The sequence below is a fragment of the Lactuca sativa genome, chromosome 9 (genome assembly GCF_002870075.4).
Source record: "Lactuca sativa cultivar Salinas chromosome 9, Lsat_Salinas_v11, whole genome shotgun sequence".
NCBI lineage: Eukaryota > Viridiplantae > Streptophyta > Magnoliopsida > Asterales > Asteraceae > Lactuca > Lactuca sativa.
The window spans coordinates 159,107,893-159,131,919 of NC_056631.2; the positions used below are offsets into that span (position 1 = coordinate 159,107,893).

Below are 24,027 nucleotides of genomic sequence, written 5' to 3' on the forward strand. Positions count from 1 at the left end.
ATTACAAGTTAATGGATGACATATTGTTTGAACGTTTTACTTGAAAATTGATATTGGTCAATACAAGGTAATGACTGATTTAATGTTTGAATGTCATATTTGTATACCGTTAAGAAATATTAATTTATAATGGGTATTTAGAAGCTATAGAGTAGTATAGTTATGGAAATTACTAGAATTATTAGTTTATGATCATAGCCGTGGTGGCTATAATATCATAAGCGGAGAAATGCAAGATAACTGCAGACTTAGTGTTTGTAACGTTGTATTTAAAAGATTGTTGTAGAAAAATGATGGTAGTTTTGGTGACTATAACTAATATCATTCCTGGATGAATTAGTCGTTTATGTAATATTAATTACTACTAATGGAGCTTATAGACATTAATAGTAGCTAACACGACTGTAAGTCTACTATGCATTTTGAGTAAGTGAAATGTTTGATAGCATGGTTACTGACATTGTATGTCTATTGAGTAGCATAATTCTGGTGTACCGTTAGTGTACATATATGTGCTAGACTAAAGTAGTTATATTGGTCATAAGGTAATGTTATAAGGTTGTATATCATTGATGAAATTGTAACAATAACGACATTGCATTGTAAGATCCTCTTGATAACTAATTGTACTGATTTGTGATACGATGTACACCGAATTTGTAATGATTCGTGTTTTATAAGTGAAATTTTTTTTGGTGTACTCTGTGTTAAAAATCTAAGCCTTACTGATAGACAATTGTGATGATTGGACAGTAATGAAGAGAGAGAGAGAGAGAGAGAGAGAGAGAGAGAGAGAGAGAGAGAGAGAGAGAGAGTATGGGTGGTGGGCTAGTAGGAGGCATGGTAAATATTTATTTTTTTGTTTTTCTTTTAATTAGAAAATATTAAAGTAAATAAAAATAAACTACCAAAGACAACCTTTAAAATGTTTCAACTATATAACATATTTACAAAATATAAACTTTAACCCAAAACCTGATATAAAATCGTGGTGGGTTAGTAGGAGGCATGGTAAATATTTATTTTTTTGTTTTTCTTTTAATTAGAAAATATTAAAGTAAATAAAAATAAAATACCAAAGGCAATCTTTGAAATGTTTCAACTACATAACATATTTACAAAATATAAACTTTAACCCGAAACCTGATATAAAATCAATAAAAATAAACTGATTAGCACTAATTAAACCGATGGAGTTAGGATCAAACTTTATCAATCCGTTTAATGTCTCGAGACACCCACACTAAGTTTGTAGGTTTAGTCTTATCCCAAAATAATATGTGGTGTTGTCATTAAAAAAGAACAATATTTCTTTTTCAAAAGAGGGTGAAAATGTAAGATAAACATGGAAATTACTTTTATTGATATTTTCCGGTGGACTGAACATGAAATCATTTCACTATTGGTCGTTGGTGTTGTCACCGCTCACACTATAAATTTATCTCGTCTCCGTTAAACGATTAAACCTCACCGGAGAACTCCTAGTCAGTTCCGATGACACAGCTGTTGAGGAGGGTTTGGGAATCGGTTTCCAGTGGTTGGAATTCGAGTGATTCTACTTCAAACTCGCTATACAATTTGGACTACAGTCCAGTTCATGGAACCCTATCCGATCAGATTATCATCTGTTCCTCATCCACTGGGGCATTTGATCGGTTGCCTCTAGATATATTTATGCAAATACTCAAGCTTCTCGGACCAAAAGAGGCTGCTAGACTCACATGTGTTTGCAAATCGTGGAAATTCATGGTCTCAGATAACATGTTATGGATATTCTTTCTTCAGAACCAACAGGATCCCTGGGACTCAATTTTCTTTGCGGAAACTAACTTACGATCTGGTTTTCCTCTCCGGTAGGTTTTCATTTTGTAAATTTTCAGCCTTATTGGATGTTTATCGAGTGAATTTTGAGTTTTATGAACTATGTATGCCGATTTGAGAGGAATTTTCAATTCAATCATACGAGACTGAAATACTTGTATTGTAATTGTAGAACATATCCTCGTCAGATGCAATCATTTATGCATATTTATGGTGAACGAGCAAAAGTTCCTGGAGCTATCATCGTTGATGGTATGCGTACTATTCTTCCCAATCCTTCATTCCAACTTTCTTCTTCTTCTTCTTCTTCTTCTTCTTCTTCTTCTTCTTGTTTTCTCCAGAGTTCTTATAAAGGTGACGAAATAAGCAGGTCTGAAATCTGCATTTGATTTCACTACATCTACGATTATTACCAAGTGATTTCTATTGCCTTGATGTTCATTGCCAATAATTTGGTCTTTTCTATCTTTTACCGAAGGTGGTGCTGGTTATTGCAAATTTGGTTGGAGCAAGTATGATTCTCCATCAGGGCGTTCAGCAACATTTGTGGTAAGTAATTGCTTTGACGGATGATGATATAAACATGCAACTTCATTCGAATTTGCATTTTCTATTGCACTTCAGTTACTGTTCTAAAACTTTGACTTCATGTGTAGGAATTTGGTAACATTGAGTCTCCATTGTACGCTAGGCTTCGTCATTTTTTTGCAACAATTTATAGCAGGTGTCTCATTGTTGATTACATTTACAAACATCTCCTTCATCTGGTTATGCAATATGTTTTGTAGTCATAACTTGTCACACATGCCGAATACACATGAAATATTTCTTGTAGAGTAACAAATTTAAGTGCCTTTTGTTTTCCTTTCATTCAAATCTGAAATATTTATAGTATTCACAACTTGAATCACATATTCATATGCAGGATGCGTGTTAAGTCATCTATGCATCCAGTCATTATCTCAATTCCAATCTCCCATTATGATGGTATGCTCTCAGTAGTGTCCCAAAAACATGTATAATGATGCTCCATTTTCATTAATCTTCATTTAAATGATGTTATGATCATGAATTGTGATTTTGTTTGATGCAATTTGTTTAAATTTGCTTCAGATACTGGTGCTGATAAAGCTTTTAGACGCCAACTCAAAGAAGCAATCTACTCAGCATTGTTTGGAATGAAGGTTCCTTCTGTGTGTGCAGTCAGTCAGGTACTTATTGTCTGTTAGTCCCCTAAACAAGGGTAAGATGGTCATTTACTCAATGAGGTTAATATGCAGGCAACTTTAGCTTTGTTTTCAGCAAGAAGAACATCTGGAATTCTTGTAAATATCGGTTTCCATCAAACATCTGTTGTCCCAAGTATGTTAGTCTTTCATCCTCTTACAATCATTAAGTTAATGTTTGGAATGATGGATATGGAATCAACAACGGAATGGAATAGCTGATTCCATTTGTGTCATTTCCAGTTTTACATGGTAAAGTAATGCATAAAGTGGGTGTTGTATCTATGGGTGTTGGAGGCTTAAAGCTTACTGAATACCTTAAAGAGCAACTTCGTCTAAGAAATCTACATGTTTCTTCATTATACACTGTTCGCTCATTGAAAGAGGTATAAAATATATTTATTTTCATATATTTTTTTTGTTAATAATGTTTTCTTGTTGTAGAATCTTTGCTATGTTGCTTTTGACTATGAGAACGAATTAAAGAAGGAGAATACAAAAGCATCATACAAAGTTGCTTCTGAGGGTTTGTTTACTCTTGAGAAAGAGCGTTTCCAAACAGGAGAGATTCTCTTTCAGCCACATATTGCAGGATTAATGTAATCATTTATCCACTTTAATTAATATCTATAAACTTATGCCTTTGAATTACTTTTATATAATTTCCAATTTTACCCTTTTAGAAATGCAATGGGTCTGCATCAGGCAGTGGCAAATTGCATTGAGCGTTGCCATGCTGCCAAAATGAGAACCGATCATACTTGGTTCAAGACAGTTGTGTTGGCTGGAGGCACTGCATGTTTACCAGGTTTACAAGGTATAAATTAATTTATAAATATAAAAATGTTTTTAATTTTTAATATAAATATTAATTTATAAATCCTTCATGTTTTAAATAATTGTAGAAAGATTAGAAAAGGAAGTACATGATCTTCTACCTCCCTCCATATCCAATGGAATTCGTGTCATCACTTCCCCTTATGGTGCTGATTCTGCATGGTATGGAGCAAAGCTTCTCAGCAATGTAAAAAGCATCCACAACCCTAATCTTTTATTTCTTTTTATACTTCTTTTATGAAATTTAAAAAAAAAAAAAAGTATATCTTAAATCTTAATCTTTGCAGTTGAGCACATTTCCAAATTCATGGTGCATAACAGAGGAGACTCAGTCAAAGTCAAAACGATCCCTCATATGGTGAAAACTTATATGCTACAAATAAGAGTGTTGTTGTTGTTGTAATCTATATAATTATGTAATAATAATATTTCAGTATTTGTAAAAATAAGACACGAAATATTATTTATAAGAGTTGTTGTATTGAAACTCACGGGAGAAACATGATTAAGAATAATTGTGAAACTAGAATGAGCAGAAGTGAGAAGTGATCGGAGATGATGTTGGAAGTAGAATCTTGTGGTGGAACTGCGTCGCAGACAAGCCCAGCTTTGTTGTCGTGACATAAGTTGGAGAAAATGCCAGGTGGATAGCTTCCATAGAGGTTGATGTAGCTGAACATTTGTGTTGAACATTGGTTTGATAAGTCGTTTAATTCATCAGCGTAAGGGCAAGCGAAGTCTTTGAAAGCTTGACAGCAGAGATTTGGGGGGTATTTTGGTCCTTTGCAACGGCTGGTGATGATTGTGTAGTTCATGGTCTCGAAGCTTAATGGGCATGCTGCACATTCAAATGATGAAATTTAAAACCTAAAAAATTGTTTGAGTAGAAGCAAATTGACAAGTGTTATTGGTTGTAATTTTATGAAATTAGGGCATGGATGTATGAATGAAATTGATGATAGTGAATTGGGAGAAATGAGGGAGACGTTTCTTATCCTGGAGGAGATTTCGTCCGATTGAAGGTTGAGAAGTGAAGGCGTTATCTGTTTAGACATAAGGAATACGATAAGAATGTGAGGAAATCCATGGAAAACCCTAAAAACATAGAACAAACCTGAAAGGGAAAATGGTAAGGGAAGAAGTAGCAGCAGAAAGCAGAAATTTGCGATCGTCATAGCAGATTGTTTTTTAGAAAAAGAAAAGGGTTTAACCTATAAAACTGCGAAGGTTTATTTTTATTTTTTTTATTTTTTGCCATTTTTATATGCTACAGTATGTTTATATCATTAAATAATTTTCTTTTCAAGTTTTTAAATCTTTTAAAGTTTTACTTAATTTTTATTTTATTTTTTTACACATAGATATTCTTGCAGAAAAAATATGTGTGTATGAACAAATGTTTAATTAAACATGGTACATAAGTTTCTTTTAAACATTATTTATTTATATACGAGTTTTTATGTATATTTATATGAATTAAAATGTAAATATTTACTTTTTATGGTTTTTATATGTATACATTTTTAGAATTATAAATATATGTTTTTATGTTCTTTTTTAGAAATTACAGATACATGTTATATATATAGCATTTTAGACATTTCTTAAAATTTAAGAGGTACCAAACCTACTACATCATGTACAATCAACTTATGCTTACCATGCAGTACACATATTAAATTTGTATATTTAGTAGGTTGAAAATCATAATTGGTATCAAATCTATAACCATTATATCATGGTGTTTGTATATTTAGTAGCTTGAAAAATCTTAAATATGGGTGAGATACGTTCCGGTGGCTTTCTTTACACCATAGGATTTTCCAAAGAGGTAATGATAAAAACATTGAAAAATACATTGTTAAAAAATAAAAATAAAAATGCTATAATAAACAAATAAATAGATAAACATTGACATTAAATTTATGAATTAAAATGGTTTCAAGACTACAAAAAACAACCTAAAATAGATTGAAAAAAAAACGGATTGAATTTACAACCCAGCAAACCGGTCAAAGTTGTGAAATAAGTTAAGATGTTACGGTTATTATAAGTTAACTTTATGAATAAGTGATTAATTGCAATTTACAAAAGAAGTGACACATAAATGAATTTTTCAATGTTTGAGGATTGTAAAAACGAAAAAATTATCAATATTGTAACTTGGTTATACTTAAAGGTTTTATGGTTTGATCTGATAGCTGCAATGAAACTATTCACTGAAATAAATTAATCACCGTCCGGACACTATTAGTCGCCGCCGCTTTGCGCGGGCACACGTCTAGTGTGTGTGTGTGTGTGTGTATATATATATATATATATATATATATATATATATATATATTTTTTTTGTAATATTAATGTCTTTAAAAAATATAAATATATTTTTAAAAGTATAAATACATTTCTCAGAAATATTATTTTTCAATACGTTAAAAATATGTATTTCTACATCTAAAAAATCATAATAATATTTCTAAAAAATGTATGTATAATTCTAAAAAACATAAAAATATATATATTTATACTTTCAAAAAGTATATCTATAGCTTTAAAGACGTAAAAATATGTATTTATACTTCTATTTAAAAAAAAAACATAAAAAATATGTATTTATATTTTAAATCATATAAATTGGCAAAAAAAAAAAAAAAAAAAAAAAAAAAAAAAAAAAGAACTTGTATATAGAGAAATTTTAGGATGTTTGATTTTTTTTTCCGTGAATAAATATGTTTTTTTCTTTATAAATACGTATGCATAATATAGAAAGTTTTATTTAGGGTAAAGTGTAGAAAAATTATAAATTTAAGGGTGTTTTTTTTGGCAAAGTTTATTCGATGGTAATTTTGAAACCCATTATAATAGGTAAAAATGTAAAAATAGAAAAAACTTGCAAAGATCAGTTTTAATGCAAAAAATAATATGGGTGAAATTGTATTTTTTTTTTTCAAAAAACCTTAAGTTTTTTTAATGTCATTATCCATTTTTTATTGGTATTGTAGTTTGATCGATAACCATTGATTATATTTTCTAAAACATATGTATTTGTTATTTAGGAATGATAAAATAATCATTTTTGTTAATTATTTTTAAATAATAGGCAAAATATAACAAATTTTTGAAAATAGTCGTTAATTTGTATATGCAAAATGCGACTGCAAAATGGCCTTATTGGGTAGGCCATGTGTCCCCAAATGTAAGTGTTTTTTTAGTCTTTCTTTTTCTTATTTTCATTTTGCAACTAATGCGATCTGACCATCAGGCGTTGATATCTGCTGCTTATGGCTATTCCAATGACCTGCAAGGTCACAACAGAGTGGAACTGTCAGCCGTTCTCCGGAAGGAGGCCCCTAGGAAAATGCTTTGATGGTAAAGCCAGTGGATAGACTTGGATTTCTTTTGAGTGAACTGGGAGAGAGCGACTTACCTTCCGAGGTATCGGAGGAGGCCTTTTATACTGAGGTCTTCTACTAGTCCGTACAAGACAATGGCGTCAGACCCGACAGGATCGGGCGCCCTGATTGGGTAATCGTGTTTCTTGGTCTGTTAGAGCTAACAATTGGTTTAGGTGATAATGCGCTGGGCATCCTCCTTGTCGTCTGGAGCCGTTACACTTTGTCGATGAGTGGAAGGCGCCCCTAGCGGGGCTAGGCCTTCTTCGTGGGCGCAAGGTTCCGTCAGGCTTGCTCTGTCAGGCATGATCTGCCTTGGGGAGTTCTCTGGCCCATCTGAGCGCGACTCCTAACTCGTGTCGAGGGCACGTCATCAAGTCCCCTAGTCTAGTAGTCGTAGCGTTGCTAGACTAACTATGATGTTCTGGACTTAACTACTTAGTACACGCGTTGAGTTCTTATTCAATCGTCGCTTCAATTTTTCCGGCGACATGACTGCCCATTATGACAGTCGGTTACATCATTGCGTCAGGGATTTTGAATATCCCGCCTTTCCTTATTCTTTATAAGGGTAAGGGTCTTCCCTATCGGCGTAACCTTTTCCTCTTATTTATCCTTCTTCTTCGTCTAGGGTTTTCTTTGCTTCCTTCCTGTTGTAATGGCTGCTCAACCTGACATTGTTCCTTTTGAAGTTGAGTTCAAACTTCTCAACGATGCTTATGGATTTTCTTCGGTCGACGGTGTGGAATTTCCGACGGCCGACTCGATGATTCTTTATCTTCCTGCCGGCAAGGCAGACTCGGTTTTAAGGGGGGCAAGAGTTGCAACCGCACATGGCCCCGAAAAAAAGGGCACGAGTTTTAATTAAATTATATATTTAATAACTCAATATATATGGATATATTCAAGGTTTTGCATAAATCTAGGTAGCCCAACTGGTATAAGCAAATCCTCTATTTTGAATCAAGTGTAGGTTGTTCGATTCTTGTGCACAACATTTTGATGTTTCAAATTCAAGTTACAGTTTTGGCCATTACTTTATGCTATATATATTTCATAATCAAACCCTCCTTCCAATATATTTAACAAATTAGTTTTCAGAAGTTACATAATTAACCCTTGAACTTTTTATAAAATTCCATATCTTCCTTTTTAATTAATTTATTTACTTTTAAGTTTTCCGTAACGACAATTCACCGTCTTAAGTTTGTTTTACTTATATATTTAAAAAATTTATTTAGGGCCCCATTTTTCTTCTTAACACAGGGCCTTAAAATCTCCGAGTTGGCCCTGCGCCAAGGTCGGCGTTTATTTGAAGACTTTTGATGCTGGTCTACGCCTTCCTCTCACTGATTTCCAAGAGGAGATTCTTTAGAAAAATGGCTGCAACATCCAAATGCTTACCCCAAACGCTGTAAAAAAGGTGGTGGTGTTTGAAATGATTTTTCGGCCAAATGGCCTGCTCTTTGATTTTTTTGTTTTTAAGTTCTTCTTCTGTTTTAGCGCTACCGGTGACAAGTACATGTTCTCCGCTAAGCGTGGTGGTCATGTCTTAGTCCCTTATGGCAAAACCCCAAAGAACTGGCAAGAGACAGGTGGCTATGTGTTAACCAAGATCGAATCGGCCGCGGGCACTACCGGGAAAACAACTTATCTGACGTCACTCCCAAACCGTTTCCCCATAATCAAGCTACCACTGATCTTGTAAAAACCATCCAGGTTGTGCTCGAGGAGTACTCAGAGGCTTTGCTTGCCGGAGTTGGGATGAGTCCTTTTTGGAGACGTTGGGGGAAAATGTCTATCTTTTATACTCTTATCGATGGTAAGTGGTTTTGTTTTTATTTCCCTTCTGCTCCTCTTCCCCCCCCCCCCCCCTTGATAAAGGGAGGGGGTTGGGATCGAGAATGATCACTGCTTTGCTCATGAACTCTTCTTTAATAAGTGTCGAATCCCCTCTTTCCATGGATGACGTCTTGCAGACACGATATCGGGGGAAGTTGGAGCATCGAGAGACTAATATTTTTAAAACTCTTCCTCCACCATGTCGCGTTGATCAGCTTACCGTGACTCCTCCTCCGGTTACGCTGGCCTTGGAGGGTTCTTCTGCGACCGCCGGGGAGCAGCCTTTGATCGCACATCCTATTACAACGGTTTCTCCGCCTCTGATGCACGATTATGATTATGCTGAGATGGTAGAGGGTAGAAAATACGACATTATTTCGGATGTCCGACGAGCTATAGCCAAGAGAAAAGCTGTCTTGGCATTGGGGGAGACCTCCTTTGATGTTTCAATATCGGGAGGTGTAACGCCCTGTTTTGAATCGTTTCCATTGTGGGGTGGTGATCAAGAATGGGTATTAGCTAACTTAGAACCCCTGAATAATCGAGTTTGGGCTCATTTGGAGGTGGATGATGTAGTTTGGATGATCCGAGTATTCGGTTTGTGTTTTGGAGCCCAAGGGTATCGATAAAGGCGTTGTTTTAGGCCTTTTATGAGTTTTGGATTTAAGTTTGGATGGTTTTCAGGCTATATAAAGATGATAGAAGTTTAGGTCTTCTCGTTACCTTTCCATGCATATAAAGAACGTCAAAATTGGAGTTATAACGAAAAAGTTATGGCCATTTGAAGTTAGGAGGGTTTGGGCCGAACCGTGTACACGGGGGTACAAGATATGTAAGCATGGCGAACTTGGGTGTTATGGACGCAGGTGTATATGGGAATGCCCTGCGTTCCCCAAGGGAACACACTGCGTTCGTCTGGGTAGACTAAACCCTAATTTTCGGGTCTTGAACCCTATTTAAACACCTTAACTCACCTCCAACCCTTATTTCCTTCAGCCTTCATCCTATCTAACCCTAAGAACGAAACCCTAAGCCTCTTGCATGCATTTTGAGCTTACCTTGAGCATTTTGGTGTTATTTGGGTGATTTTGAAGAAGAAGGTGTTTAGAGAAGAAGCAAGGGATTGAAGAGAGCTTGTAGATCCAAAACCTTGTCAACATTTGGCCTTCATATAAGGTATAAAGCTTTGAACTTGGTGTTTATTTGCTTAGATCTATTGAAGTATGGGTTTATGGAACTTTTTGGTCCCAATGGTGGAGTCCCTTGAATCCATGTCGTTTTTGGAACTTAGAGTTGCTACTCTTAGTGCTACTTTGGACCTAGAACCAGAAAGTTGCCATCTTTAGGGATGAAATCCACCCATGCATGAGTTAAGGTCATTTTCATGGAAGTATATTGCTATTTCTTGAGATTGGAACTTTTGGGAGCCTGCAAAGTCACCAAGTCTGTGACTTTATAATTCTAGAGGTCCTAAATGGCTTGGATCTACGTTATGGGTGGTATGGCTTAAACATTAAGTGCTTAATGGCGTCTTTTTGAACTCTGGCCGCGAACACACTGCGTAAGGTCCAGGAACGCCCCGCGTTATGACCAAAACCCGCGATCTGTACTAATGAGGAACGCCCAACGTTCGATCCGGCAGTAGGCTTCCTTGGGGCATTTTCTTGGACTTTACTACTATGGGCCTTAGTGAATCATCATTTTGGGCTTTATTAGGCTATATCTTATTTTGGGTCTAGGGTAAGGCCCATTTGAGGGGTTGGGCCCAATTTAGAAATTTGGGCCATTAGTGGGCTTGGGAAGTCTACCTAGCATTGGGCCTTTCATGTTATGGTTTTGGGCTTTAGGCATGGACCAAATTAGATTAGGGGTAAAATGGTCATTTTACCCTAAAAAGGATTATTGGATTTTGACTAATTGTTATGTTGTACTGATAGCTCGAGGAGTCGTCGGAGTAGCCGTTAGAGATTTCTTACTGTGAGATTCAACATTCAGGTGAGTTACCTTCCCGGTATGAGTGGGTCGAAGGCACTAATGTCGGCCCACTAGTAGTTGTTTATAGTAAAGATAATTGTCTGGTATTCCACTATCTGATGAGATTTATGTGCTTATATGCTATGTTATTATGTGATAGTGGTAGGGGTGAAATAGACCCCGTAACCAAATACACTAGAGGGTAGGTCGGGCACCCAAATATGTCTGACAGTATGTTTATAGCTATGTTATTACGTGGTAGTGGTATGGGTGAAATAGACCCTGTAACCGGTTGAAATACACCGAAGGGTAGGTCGGGCACCCAAATATGTCGGATAGGGTAGGTCGAGCACCCAGATATGCTTGACAGGGTAGGTCGGGGCACCCAAATATGCTTGACGGGGTAGGCCGGGCACCCAGATATGTCTGGCAATATGTGATTATGTGGTATGATGGGTGATATTTGCATAATTAGTCATATATTTAACATATATTTTTATTCATTTTTAGCTAATTATGTGTATAATGTGGACAAAAGGTACTTAATAATGCTTAAATTTTGTTTTCAGTTCAAAAGACATGCTTGGAAGTGAAAGGGAACAAGGAGAAGCAATTAGAGACCAAAGAATGAAGAATGAGGGACAAAAGCATGGCTACTCGGCGAGTCTGCGAGCTTACTCGGCGAGTACCCACAAATATTCCAGAAGATAAGTCAAGACTCCTGGTATAAGACAGATTTTGTACATATACTCAGCGAGTTGGGTCTTCTACTCGCCGAGTACACCCTGTTTTGTGATAATTATAAATACCAAACCATTATCCGAAGGAAAGGATCTTCTAGCGTTTTGGGAGCTGCACCTGCGATTGAAGAACCCTTGGGAGAGTTGAGAAACCCTAACCTTCAATCCTTTGAAGAATCAAGGCAATTTAGGTTAATCATTCCACTTTATCTTAGGAATTAAGCATGTTTAGCTTAGTTGAATTTGTTTTTGAGTTTGTTTTTGCTATGATTATGAACTAAATTCGTTTTGTTTCTGTTGGGGAAGACCAAGTTACTCCTATGGTTTAATTATACTTTTTGATTGATTGTTATTTGGTGATTTTATTAAATTAAGTTTGTTAAAGAACCTTATGCATTAATGACAACTATTTTCTATTAATTGGAAGGCAATTAAGCTGCATGAACATCTCTTAGTTGTTAACCTCATATGTTATGTGAACACTTCATCATATGCCCAGGAATAATGAATATGAAACTAGGATTAATTAGAGAATGGGTAAATTAATGTGTGAGCTTGTTTGAGAAACCAACAAACAAGAGGTTAATTGAAACACCAACTTGATTAACCAATTACAAATCTTATTTAATCCAAATAATTGAACTAGGGAATTAATTAGTTTAAACAATTGGCCACTGCTTGAATTGATTAATTGTCTAAGGGTTAGGAGTAATGAACATGAACCTAACCACTATAGTTGGTAACCAATAATAATTGATCTATCATTTAAATAACCATAGGAGTGAATTGGTTGAACCTAAACAGAAACCCTTTATTAAATTTGGTGAATTTGTCATTTGCTTAAATTGTTTAGTTAGTTAAGTGCTTAAGTGCTGTGTTTTAAGTTTCTAGTCTTGTAAAACTACAGAAAAACCCTTTTACTTTTATTACTTGCTAGTTAAAATTAGTTATTAGATTAATTTACGTTCCCTGAGTTCGACACCCTACTTATCCAACTATACCACTAAAAGACAGGTTCACTGCCTTTGTGTGCTCAATTTATTAACTAAAAGTAGGATTAAAACTAGCTCATTTGTCATACATCAATGGGGGAACCCACTAAGCTTCATGCTTACGGTTTTCAGTTTTGGTTTTAGGTACTTCTTGTTAAAAAGGAAAGGAGCCGACATGATCACAATGCATCACACTAAGATTTTACGCATTATGAGATCTTTGGGAGTTGTACTCTGATATTACTTTTCTATGACATGTTTTGGTTATTTGACATACTGGTTTTGACTATAATAACAGTTGGCACTATTGATGTTTCAAACTACTGGTTTTATAACTACTTATTTAAGAACAAAATTTTTGGCTTTGAATTTTGGGATGTAACAGGAGGTGCATTCAGTCGAGACATAATTTTACTCGTCTAATGATTTCAATCTCCTCCATGTCGGAGGACATTTTCTTGATCCCTTATGATGATGCACAACAATATGAGGGGGATTAGAGGGTGACTAAACAACCCATTGTACCAGTGCAAGTTGCTTCACAATCCAATCCTAGTCTTTCTTCCCCTGGAGGTCCTAATATGGGCATATTTAGTTATAAAATTCATGCATTATCTTAATACTTTATGTTGATTTTATCTAATTTAATGAACAAAAGGTACTTAAAAGTGTTTGAATTATGTTTTCAGTCCAAAAGTGAAGCTCAGAAGCAAAAGGAAGCAGGAGAAGCGGTTGGGAGCTCGGGAATTGAACAAAGAAGAAAAACACAAAAACAACACCTACTCGGCGAGTCCGAGCGAATACTCGAGAAGATAAAGACTCAAATATCCAGAGACTTATCACATACGGGGATTGAGAGATGGACTCGTCGAGTCGGCACTTGACTCGACGAGTCGTTTCGCAAATATAAAGATAACTTATCAGATCGACAGGGAATTGGGGGAACCCTTTTGGAGAGATTAGCTGCGATTGAAGAACCAGAAAAACCATAGAGAACGAAGATACAAGCTAGAATCCAATTCCGAAGGAGATTTGAGGCAAATTTCATCATTCTACTTAATCTTTTGTTTTCCATTATGGCTAGACAATTAGAATTCGTTTGTTTGCTGTTATTTACTTCAATCATGAGCTAAAACTCTTAAACTTCTGTTTGGGGATACAAAATTCAGACTATGGTTTGATTATTGGTAGGATTAATTCAGTGTTGGTGAATTTTGTTAGTTTTAGCTTGCTAAAGAACCTTGTGTGTGAATGATAATTAATTTTCGGTTAAAAGGAAGGTAATTAAATAGCATGAACATATTTTGATTATCAACCTCATATGTTTATGTGACCACTTTGTCATATGTCTAGGATTAATGAACATGAACCTAGAATTAATAAGAAAATTGAGTAAATTCATGTGTGAGCTTGTGTGATGACCATCAACAGGAAGTTAATTAAAGGACCAAATTAGTTAACTATTGCAAGTCTAAACTAACCCGAATAATTAATCTAGTGAATTTAATTAAATTAGACAACTGATAACTGTTTGAGTTAGTTTATTCGCTAAGGATTAGTGTAGTGAACGCGAATCTAATCACTTGAATCGGTAACCAACAAAAGAGTTAATCCGTTGCACCATTACCTTGAAATCAACCATATGATCAATTGAGTTGAACTAAACAGAAGTTCCTTCCCATTATTGAATCTAGTTAATTCTTTGTTTTTCTAGTTTTTAGATTAAGTGATAGTTAGTAAGTTTCTAGTCTTGTAAAACTAGAGAAAACCCCTTACTTATTAATTAATTTAAATAGAATTAGTTTTTAGTTTTAATTTACCGTTCCCTGTGTTCGATACCCTACTTATTTAACTATACCACAATTGATAGGTCCACTGCCTTTGTGTGTTTATTTTATAATTAAACGTAGGTTTAAAACTAAGTGAGTTTGCACACATCAAGTTTTTGGCGCCGTTGCCGGGGAACAGTTCAAATAGTTAATTTTATTTGCTAATTGTTATCGTTTTTATTTTATTGATTAGTTTTTTTTATTTTAATTTTAATTTTTATTTATTATGTATTTCCCAAATCTCGATCCTTTTGATGTTTTTCTTGAGGAAGTAGTGCAGGAAATTGAGCAGGAAGATGAGGATTATGACTTAGATGATGATTTGATGAAATTTGGAAGATGGTTAGATAACTTCTTGTCTAATGATCAAGAACAATTTGAGTCACAAGAGCTAAATCTACAAGATGAAGAATTTAATCCAGCAAAAGATTTGGAGGAGCTGGAAAAGTTGCTAGCAGAGAGGTCGGATGAAGAACAAGAACAAGCTGAATTGCAGGAACCAAGCTGTGGTTTGACCATTACCACGACATGGTCCCCTGTTCTTCCGGTTTGTGTTTTGAAGCATGGGGTGACAATTCCAACTTTGTAGAAAGTTCTAAATCAAGATCCATTTATGATTAGTATCCAACCGGTTCCAACCCTTGTCAGAATTCTTGGGTTTTATGTATTCAAGCTCGTTTGGCCAATTTTAGAAGAAAAGAGCAAAATTTTACAAATTGGTCCAAAGAAAATATTTAATGCAACGGATGGATTGGCATTTAGTTTATTGGAAGTTTATTAAGTTGAGAGTCCAGCTAAAGACTCGTACAAAAAGAAGCGCTTGCGGGAGGCAACCCGTCATTAGAGTTTTCTTTTCTTTTTCTTTCTAAACTTCTAGTGTTTAAGGATAATTTAGGATTTTTTTAATGTTTTTTTTACTTGGTTTTTGTTTTTGATCTTTTCAGTTTGAAGCTTAGGATTGCATGTGAGGGTCTAGAGTGAGGGCTGACGAAGCAAGAAATCGAGTCTAGGCGAGAGAGGAAACGAAGTTTTGAGTCAAGCTATGAGTCCAATTGATAGAAGGGTTATAGAGTGTTTATTACCTAAAGAAAAAATGAGGGAAATTATTAGTTTATATAACCCCCATACATCAGAAACGGACTTGGGCAGAATCATTTTTTTTTACACAGCGGTTTACTCGCCGAGTGCATCTTATGGACTCGCCGAGTCCATGTGAAAATTCACGATTCTTCTGCCATTTACGCTTCAACTCGGCGAGTCTACATAATTACTCGACGAGTCACTCATTCTTCTTACTTTTGAGCTGAAGATTTGATGACATTTGATATGGGCATTGGTTCTATTCTTTGAAGATCGTTTTCCGAGCATTTCCAAGAGTTTGTACCTTATAATTGGAGCTGTACCACACGATATTTTGACACCCAAGGCATGGATGAGCTGTTCTCATGACAAAGTCATTTGAAGATGGAGCTCAAAAGAAAAATATCTGCCTCGCGACTGCTACCCCAGGGGAGTTTGTTCCAATTCTCTCTATATTTCATATTTCATATTTTATGCATGACATGCAATGGGGACATTGCATAAATTAAGTGTGGGGTAGGGGGTTGGTTATATTAGTTAAAATTTTAGTTAATTTTTGATAAATTTTGAAAATTTTGCATTAAAATTGCTAGGGCTAATTTAGAAAATTTTGGTAAAGCAATTAGGATTCCATGTTAGAATTGTGTTGATGATTGCATGAAAACCCAAATGTTTAGTTGAGCCTATATACGTTCTAGTGCATTTGTGGCTTCCTTATTCCAGTGAAATCATGGGACAAAAACACGACCTCGCTCAGCCTGAGGGATGCAATATGTTTAGCATCGTGTACCAGAAATGTATCCAGGAAGATTATTATCTTTAGCCAATAAAGGTTGAGGTTGAGCACCCCTGCTTAAGCATGTAGGGTTTTGAGTAAAAAAAGAGAGGTACATGTAAAAAAAAAAGGGAATTGCACGAAAAGTTGAAGAATTTTGGAGCAAATAAAGTGAATATCAAAAGATCAAAATTCCAAGAAATTCAAAAATTGAAGATACCAAAAATCAAACAACAAAGGTGGTGAATTCAAAGAAATCAAAGATCAAATTATCAAGGAAGTGAAGAATTCAAAAGAGCTCCATAGTGGTATCATAAATTGCAATTCTAGATTATGTATGGTTGGGTTGCTCAACTAAAAATACCTTGAGGGTAAGAGGTTTTCTGCGGATGGATTCGGAGGGATGCATAAAATGAGCATAGTTCGGGGTGAGTGGGCGAATGTTTATGAGGATTGTGAGTATTTGGAATATGGGGGGTTATTAGGAAAATTTTAGACACAAATATATGCGTTGCGGTCTTGGCATAATGGCTAGGTTAGATTGGAGTTGTCATATGTGATTCTGTTGTGTAAAAATTCAGTTTTGCTTGGGGGCAAGCAAAAATCAAGTGTGGGGTATTTTGATATGGGCATATTTAGTTATAAAATTCATGCATTATCTTAATACTTTATGTTGATTTTATCTAATTTAATGAACAAAAGGTACTTAAAAGTGTTTGAATTATGTTTTCAATCCAAAAGTGAAGCTCGGAAGCAAAAGGAAGCAGGAGAAGCGGTTGGGAGCTCGGGAATTAAACAAAGTAGAAAAACACCAAAAACAACACCTACTCGGCGAGTAGGGTCGTCTACTCGGCGAGTCCGAGCGAATACTCGAGAAGATAAAGACTCAAAGATCCAGAGACTTATCACATACGGGGATTGAGAGATGGACTCGTCGAGTCGGCACTTGACTCGACGAGTCGTTTCGCAAATATAAAGATAACATCTCAGATCAACAGGGAATTGGGGGAACCCTTCTGGAGAGATTAGCTGCGATTGAAGAACCAGAAAAAACCTAGAGAACGAAGATACAAGCTAGAATCCAATTCCGAAGGAGATTTGAGGCAAATTTCATCATTCTACTTAAGCTTTTTTTTTTTCCATTATGGCTAGACAATTAGAATTCGTTTGTTTGCTGTTATTTACTTCAATCATGAGCCAAAACTCTTAAACTTCTGTTTGGGGATACAAAATTGAGACTATGGTTTGATTATTGGTAGGATTAATTCAATGTTGGTGAATTTTGTTAGTTTTAGCTTGCTAAAGAACCTTGTGTGTGAATGATAATTAATTTTCTGTTAATAGGAAGGTAATTAAATAGCATGAACATATTTTGATTGTCAACCTCATATGTTTATGTGACCACTTTGTCATATGTCTAGGATTAATGAACATGAAACTAGAATTAATAAGAAAATTGAGTAAATTCATGTGTGAGCTTGTGTGATGACCATCAACAGGAATTTAATTAAAGGACCAAATTAGTTAAGTATTGCAAGTCTAAACTAACCCGAATAATTTATCTAGTGAATTTAATTAAATTAGAAAACTGATAACTGTTTGAGTTAGTTTATTCGCTAAGGATTAGTTTAGTGAACGCGAATCTAATCACTTGAATCGGTAACCAACAAAAGAGTTAATCCATTGCACCATTACCTTGAAATCAACCGTAGGATCAATTAAGTTGAACTAAACAGAAGTTCCTTCCCATTATTGAATCTAGTTAATTCTTTGTTTTTCTATTTTTTAGATTAAGTGATAGTTTGTAAGTTTCTAGTCTTGTAAAACTAGAGAAAACCCCTTACTTATTAATTAATTTAAATAGAATTAGTTTTTAGTTTTAATTTACCGTTCCCTGTGTTCGATACCTTACTTATTTAACTATACCACAATTGATAGGTCCACTGCCTTTGTGTGTTTATTTTATAATTAAAAGTAGGTTTAAAACTAAGTGAGTTTGCACACATCAAGTTTTTGACGCCGTTGCCGTGGAACGGTTCAAATAGTTAATTTTATTTGCTAAGTGTTATCGTTTTTATTTTATTGATTAGTTTTTTTATTTTAATTTAATTTTTATTTATTATGTATTTCCCAAATCTCGATGCTTTTGATGCTTTTCTTGAGGAAGTAGTGCAGGAAATTGAGCAGGAAGATGAGGATTATGACTTAGATGATGATTTGAAGAAATTTGGAAAATGGTTAGATAACTTCTTGTCTAATGATCAAGAACAATTTGAGTCACAAGAGCTAAATCTACAAGATGAAGAATTTAATCCAGAAAAAGATTTGGAGGATCTGGAAAGGTTGCTAGCAGAGAGGTCGGATGAAGAACAAGAACAAGCTGAATTGCAGGAACCAAGCTGTGGTTTGACCATTACCATGACATGGTCCCCTGTTCTTCCGGTTTGTGTTTTGAAGCATGGGGTGACAATTCCAACTTTGGAGAAAGTTCTAAATCAGAATCCATTTATGATTAGTATCCAACCGGTTCCAACCCTTGTCAGAATTCTTGGGTTTTATGTATTCAAGCTCGTTTGGCCAATTTTAGAAGAAAAGAGCCAAATTTTACAAATTGGTCCAAAGAAAATATTTAATACAACGGATAGATTGACATTTAGTTTATTGGAAGTTTATTAAGTTGAGAGTCCAGCTAAAGACTCGTACAAAAAGAAGCGCTTGCGGGAGGCAACCCGTCATTAGAGTTTTCTTTTCTTTTTCTTTCTAAACTTCTAGTGTTTAAGGATAATTTAGGATTTTTTTTAATGTTTTTTTACTTGGTTTTTGTTTTTGATCTTTTCAGTTTGAAGCTTAGGATTGCATGTGAGGGTCTAGAGTCAAGGCTAACAAAGCGAGAAATCGAGTCTAGGCGAGAGAGGAAACGAAGTTTTGAGTCAAGCTATGAGTCCAATTGATAGAAGGGTTATAGAGTGTTTATTACCTAAAGAAAAAATGAGGGAAATTATTAGTTTATATAACCCCCATACATCAGAAACGGACTTGGGCAGAATAAATTTTTTTCACACAGCGGTCTACTCGCCGAGTGCATCTTATGGACTCGCCAAGTCCATGTGAAAATTCACGATTCTTCTGCCATTTACGCTTCAACTCGGCGAGTCTACATAATTACTCGACGATTCACTCATTCTTCTTACTTTTGAGCTGAAGATTTGATGACATTTGATATGGGCATTGGTTCTATTCTTTGAAGATCGTTTTCCGAGCATTTCCAAGAGTTTGTACCTTATAATTGGAGTTGTACCACACGATATTTTGACACCTAAGGCATGGATGAGCTGTTCTAATGAAAAAGTCATTTGAAGATGGAGCTCAAAAGAAAAAGATCTACCTCGCGACTGCTACCACAGGGGAGTTTGTTCCAATTCTCTCTATATTTCATATTTCATATTTTATGCATGACATGCAATGGGGACATTGCATAAATTAAGTGTGGGGTAGGGGGTTGGTTATATTAGTTAAAATTTTAGTTAATTTTTGATAAATTTTGAAATTTTTGCATTAAAATTGCTAGGGCTAATTTAGAAAATTTTGGTAAAGCAATTAGGATTCCATGTTAGAATTGTGTTGATGATTGCATGAAAACCCGAATGTTTAGTTGAAAATATATACGTTCTAGTGCATTTGTGGCTTCCTTATTCCAGTAAAATCATGGGACAAAAACACGACCTCGCTCAGCCTGAGGGATGCAATATGTTTACCATCGTGTACCAGAAATGTATCTAGGAAGATTATTATCGTTAGCCAATAAAGGTTGAGGTTGAGCACCCCTGCTTAAGCATGTAGGGTTTTGAGTGAAAAAAGAGAGGTACATGTAAAAAAAAAGAGAGAATTGCAAGAAAAGTTGAAGAATTTTGGAGCAAATAAAGTGAAGATCAAAAGATCAAAATTCCAAGAAATTCAAAAATTGAAGATACCAAAAATCAAACAACAAAGGTGGTGAATTCAAAGAAATCAAAGATCAAATTATCAAGGAAGTGAAGAATTCAAAAGAGCTCCATAGTGGTATCATAAATTGCAATTCTAGATTATGTATGCTTGGGTTGCTCAACTAAAAATACCTTGAGGGTAAGAGGTTTTCTGCGGATGGATTCGGAGGGATGCATAAAATGAGCATAGTTCGGGGTGAGTGGGCGAATGTTTATGAGGATTGTGAGTATTTGGAGTATGGGGGGTTATTAGGAAAATTTTAGACACAAATGTATGCGTTGCGGTCTTGGCATAATGGCTAGGTTAGATTGGAGTTGTCATATGTGATTCTGTTGTGTAAAAATTCAGTTTTGCTTGGGGGCAAACAAAAATCAAGTGTGGGGTATTTTGATATGGGCATATTTAGTTATAAAATTCATGCATTATCTTAATACTTTATGTTGATTTTATCTAATTTAATGAACAAAAGGTACTTAAAAGTGTTTGAATTATGTTTTCAATCCAAAAGTGAAGATCGGAAGCAAAAGGAAGCAGGAGAAGCGGTTGGGAGCTCGGGAATTAAACAAAGTAGAAAAACACCAAAAACAACACCTACTTGGCGAGTAGGGTCGTCTACTCGGTGAGTCCGAGCGAATACTCGAGAATATAAAGACTCAAAGATCCAGAGACTTATCACATACGGGGATTGAGAGATGGACTCGTCGAGTCGGCACTTGACTCGACGAGTCGTTTAGCAAATATAAAGATAACTTCTCAGATCGACAGGGAATTGGGGGAACCCTTCTGGAGAGATTAGCTGCGATTGAAGAACCAGAAAAACTCTAGAGAACGAAGATATTAGCTAGAATCCAATTCCGAAGGAGATTTGAGGCAAATTTCATCATTCTACTTAATCTTTTGTTTTCCATTATGGCTAGACAATTAGAATTCGTTTGTTTGCTGTTATTTACTTCAATCATGAGCCAAAACTCTTAAACTTCTGTTTGGGGATACAAAATTGAGACTATGGTTTGATTATTGGTAGGATTAATTCAATGTTGGTGAATTTTGTTAGTTTTAGCTTGCTAAAGAACCTTCTGTGTGAATGATAATTAATTTTCTGTTAATAGGAAGGTAATTAAATAGCATGAGCATATTTTGATTATCAACCTCATATGTTTATGTGACCACTTTGTCATATGTCTAGGATTAATGAACATGAAACTAGAATTAATAAGAAAATTGAGTAAATTCATGTGTGAGCTTGTGTGATGACCATCAACAGGAAGTTAATTAAAGGACCAAATTAGTTAACTATTGCAAGTCTAAACTAACCCGAATAATTAATCTAAGAAATTGCAATTCATTAGAGTTTTCTTTTCTTTTTCTTTCTAAACTTCTAGTGTTTAAGGATAATTTAGGATTTTTTTAATGTTTTTTTACTTGGTTTTTGTTTTTGATCTTTTCAGTTTGAAGCTTAGGATTGCATGTGAGGGTCTAGAGTCAAGGCTGACGAAGAAAGAAATCTAGTCTAGGCGAGAGAGGAAACGAAGTTTTGAGTCAAGCTATGAGTCCAATTGATAGAAGGGTTATAGAGTGTTTATTACATAAAGAAAAAATGAGGGAAATTATTAGTTTATATAACCCCCATACATCAGAAATGGACTTGGGCACAATAATTTTTTTTTCACACAGCGGTCTACTCGCCGAGTGCATCTTATGGACTCGCCGAGTCCATGTGAAAATTCACGATTCTTCTGCCATTTACGCTTCAACTCGGCGAGTCTACATAATTACTCGATGAGTCACCCATTCTTCTTACTTTTGAGCTGAAGATTTGATGACATTTGATATGGGCATTGGTTCTATTCTTTGTAGATCGTTTTCCGAGCATTTCCAAGAGTTTGTACCTTATAATTGGAGCTATACCACATGATATTTTGACACCCAAGGCATGGATGAGCTGTTCTCATGACAAAGTCATTTGAAGATGGAGCTCAAAAGAAAAAGATCTACCTCGCGACTGCTACCCCAGGGGAGTTTGTTCCAATTCTCTCTATATTTCATATTTTATGCATGACATGCAATGGGGGCATTGCATAAATTAAGTGTGGGGTAGGGGGTTGGTTATATTAGTTAAAATTTTAGTTAATTTTTGATAAATTTTGAAATTTTTACATTAAAATTGCTAGGGCTAATTTAGAAAATTTTGGTAAAGCAATTAGGATTCCATGTTAGAATTGTGTTGATGATTGCATGAAAACCCGAATGTTTAGTTGAGCCTATATACGTTCTAGTGCATTTGTGGCTTCCTTATTCCAGTGAAATCATGGGACAAAAACACGACCTCGCTCAGCCTGAGGGATGCAATATGTTTAGCATCGTGTACCAGAAATGTATCTAGGAAGATTATTATCGTTAGCCAATAAATGTTGAGGTTGAGCACCCCTGCTTAAGCATGTAGGGTTTTGAGTGAAAAAAGAGAGGTACATGTAAAAAAAAGAGAATTGCAAGAAAAGTTGAAGAATTTTGGAGCAAATAAAGTGAAGATCAAAAGATCAAAATTCTAAGAAATTCAAAAATTGAAGATACCAAAAATCAAACAACAAAGGTGGTGAATTCAAAGAAATCAAAGATCAAATTATCAAGGAAGTGAAGAATTCAAAAGAGCTCCATAGTGGTATCATAAATTGCAATTCTAGATTATGTATGCTTGGGTTGCTCAACTAAAAATACCTTGAGGGTAAGAGGTTTTCTGCGGATGGATTCGGAGGGATGCATAAAATGAGCATAGTTCGGGGTGAGTGGGCGAATGTTTATGAGGATTGTGAGTATTTGGAGTATGAGGGGTTATTAGGAAAATTTTAGACACAAATGTATGCGTTGCGGTCTTGGCATAATGGCTAGGTTAGATTGGAGTTGTCATATGTGATTCTAATGTGTTAAAATTCAGTTTTGCTTGGGGGCAAGCAAAAATCAAGTGTGGGGTATTTTGATATGGGCATATTTAGTTATAAAATTCATGCATTATCTTAATACTTTATGTTGATTTTATCTAATTTAATGAACAAAAGGTACTTAAAAGTGTTTGAATTATGTTTTCAGTCCAAAAGTGAAGCTCGGAAGCAAAAGGAAGCAGGAGCAGCGGTTGGGAGCTCGAGAATTAAACAAAGAAGAAAAACACCAAAAACAACACCTACTCGGTGAGTAGGGTCGTCTACTCGGTGAGTCCGAGCGAATACTCGAGAAGATAAAGACTCAAAGATCCAGAGACTTATCACATACGAGGATTGAGAGATGGACTCGTCGAGTCGGCACTTGACTCGACGAGTCGTTTCGCAAATATAAAGATAACTTCTCAGATCGACAGGGAATTGGGGGAACCCTTCTGGAGAGATTAGCTGCGATTGAAGAACCAGAAAAACCCTAGAGAACGAAGATATTAGCTAGAATCCAATTCCGAAGGAGATTTGAGGCAAATTTCATCATTCTACTTAATCTTTTGTTTTCCATTATGGCTAGACAATTAGAATTCGTTTGTTTGCTGTTATTTACT

At 35.3% G+C, this 24,027-nt stretch overlaps 2 protein-coding genes across 3 annotated transcripts; one reads left to right on the top strand and one right to left on the bottom strand.

Annotated features, from left to right (window-relative positions):
• Positions 1 to 1,339: 1,339 nt before the first annotated feature.
• LOC111897988 (actin-related protein 8) lies at positions 1,340 to 4,375 on the top strand. 2 transcript variants are annotated; one of them, XM_023893941.3, is made up of 12 exons: positions 1,340 to 1,853; positions 1,994 to 2,073; positions 2,300 to 2,370; positions 2,478 to 2,545; positions 2,747 to 2,808; positions 2,935 to 3,032; positions 3,102 to 3,183; positions 3,291 to 3,433; positions 3,492 to 3,646; positions 3,731 to 3,864; positions 3,953 to 4,046; positions 4,172 to 4,375. In XM_023893941.3, the coding sequence occupies exons 1-12, from the start codon at positions 1,495 to 1,497 to the stop codon at positions 4,173 to 4,175; spliced, it is 1,350 nt and encodes a 449-aa protein (XP_023749709.1). In that variant the 5' UTR covers positions 1,340 to 1,494; the 3' UTR covers positions 4,176 to 4,375. The 2 variants fall into 2 exon arrangements, with proteins under 2 accessions (XP_023749709.1, XP_023749708.1); XM_023893940.3 differs by having other exon boundaries at positions 1,342 to 1,853; positions 3,953 to 4,071.
• Positions 4,345 to 5,087, bottom strand: LOC111897989 (GPI-anchored protein LLG1). The gene is made up of 3 exons (XM_023893942.3): positions 4,999 to 5,087; positions 4,871 to 4,927; positions 4,345 to 4,722 (listed from the first exon to the last, which is right to left on the bottom strand). The coding sequence occupies exons 1-3, from the start codon at positions 5,057 to 5,059 to the stop codon at positions 4,373 to 4,375; spliced, it is 468 nt and encodes a 155-aa protein (XP_023749710.1). The 5' UTR covers positions 5,060 to 5,087; the 3' UTR covers positions 4,345 to 4,372.
• Positions 5,088 to 24,027: the final 18,940 nt, after the last annotated feature.

Bases quoted from the DNA above. Each gene is read 5' to 3' on its own strand.
- LOC111897989 (XM_023893942.3), bottom strand. From the start codon at position 5,059: ATGACGATCGCAAATTTCTGCTTTCTGCTGCTACTTCTTCCCTTACCA. The intron at 4,928-4,998 runs GTTTGTTCTATG...ATGTCTAAACAG, and splicing joins CTTACCATTTTCCCTTTCAG to ATAACGCCTTCACTTCTCAA. The intron at 4,723-4,870 runs GTCTCCCTCATT...TTGAATGTGCAG, and splicing joins TCTCCTCCAGGATAAGAAAC to CATGCCCATTAAGCTTCGAG.
- LOC111897988 (XM_023893940.3), top strand. From the start codon at position 1,495: ATGACACAGCTGTTGAGGAGGGTTTGGGAATCGGTTTCCAGTGGTTGG. The intron at 3,033-3,101 runs GTACTTATTGTC...GTTAATATGCAG, and splicing joins CTGTGTGTGCAGTCAGTCAG to GCAACTTTAGCTTTGTTTTC. The intron at 3,184-3,290 runs GTATGTTAGTCT...TGTCATTTCCAG, and splicing joins TCAAACATCTGTTGTCCCAA to TTTTACATGGTAAAGTAATG.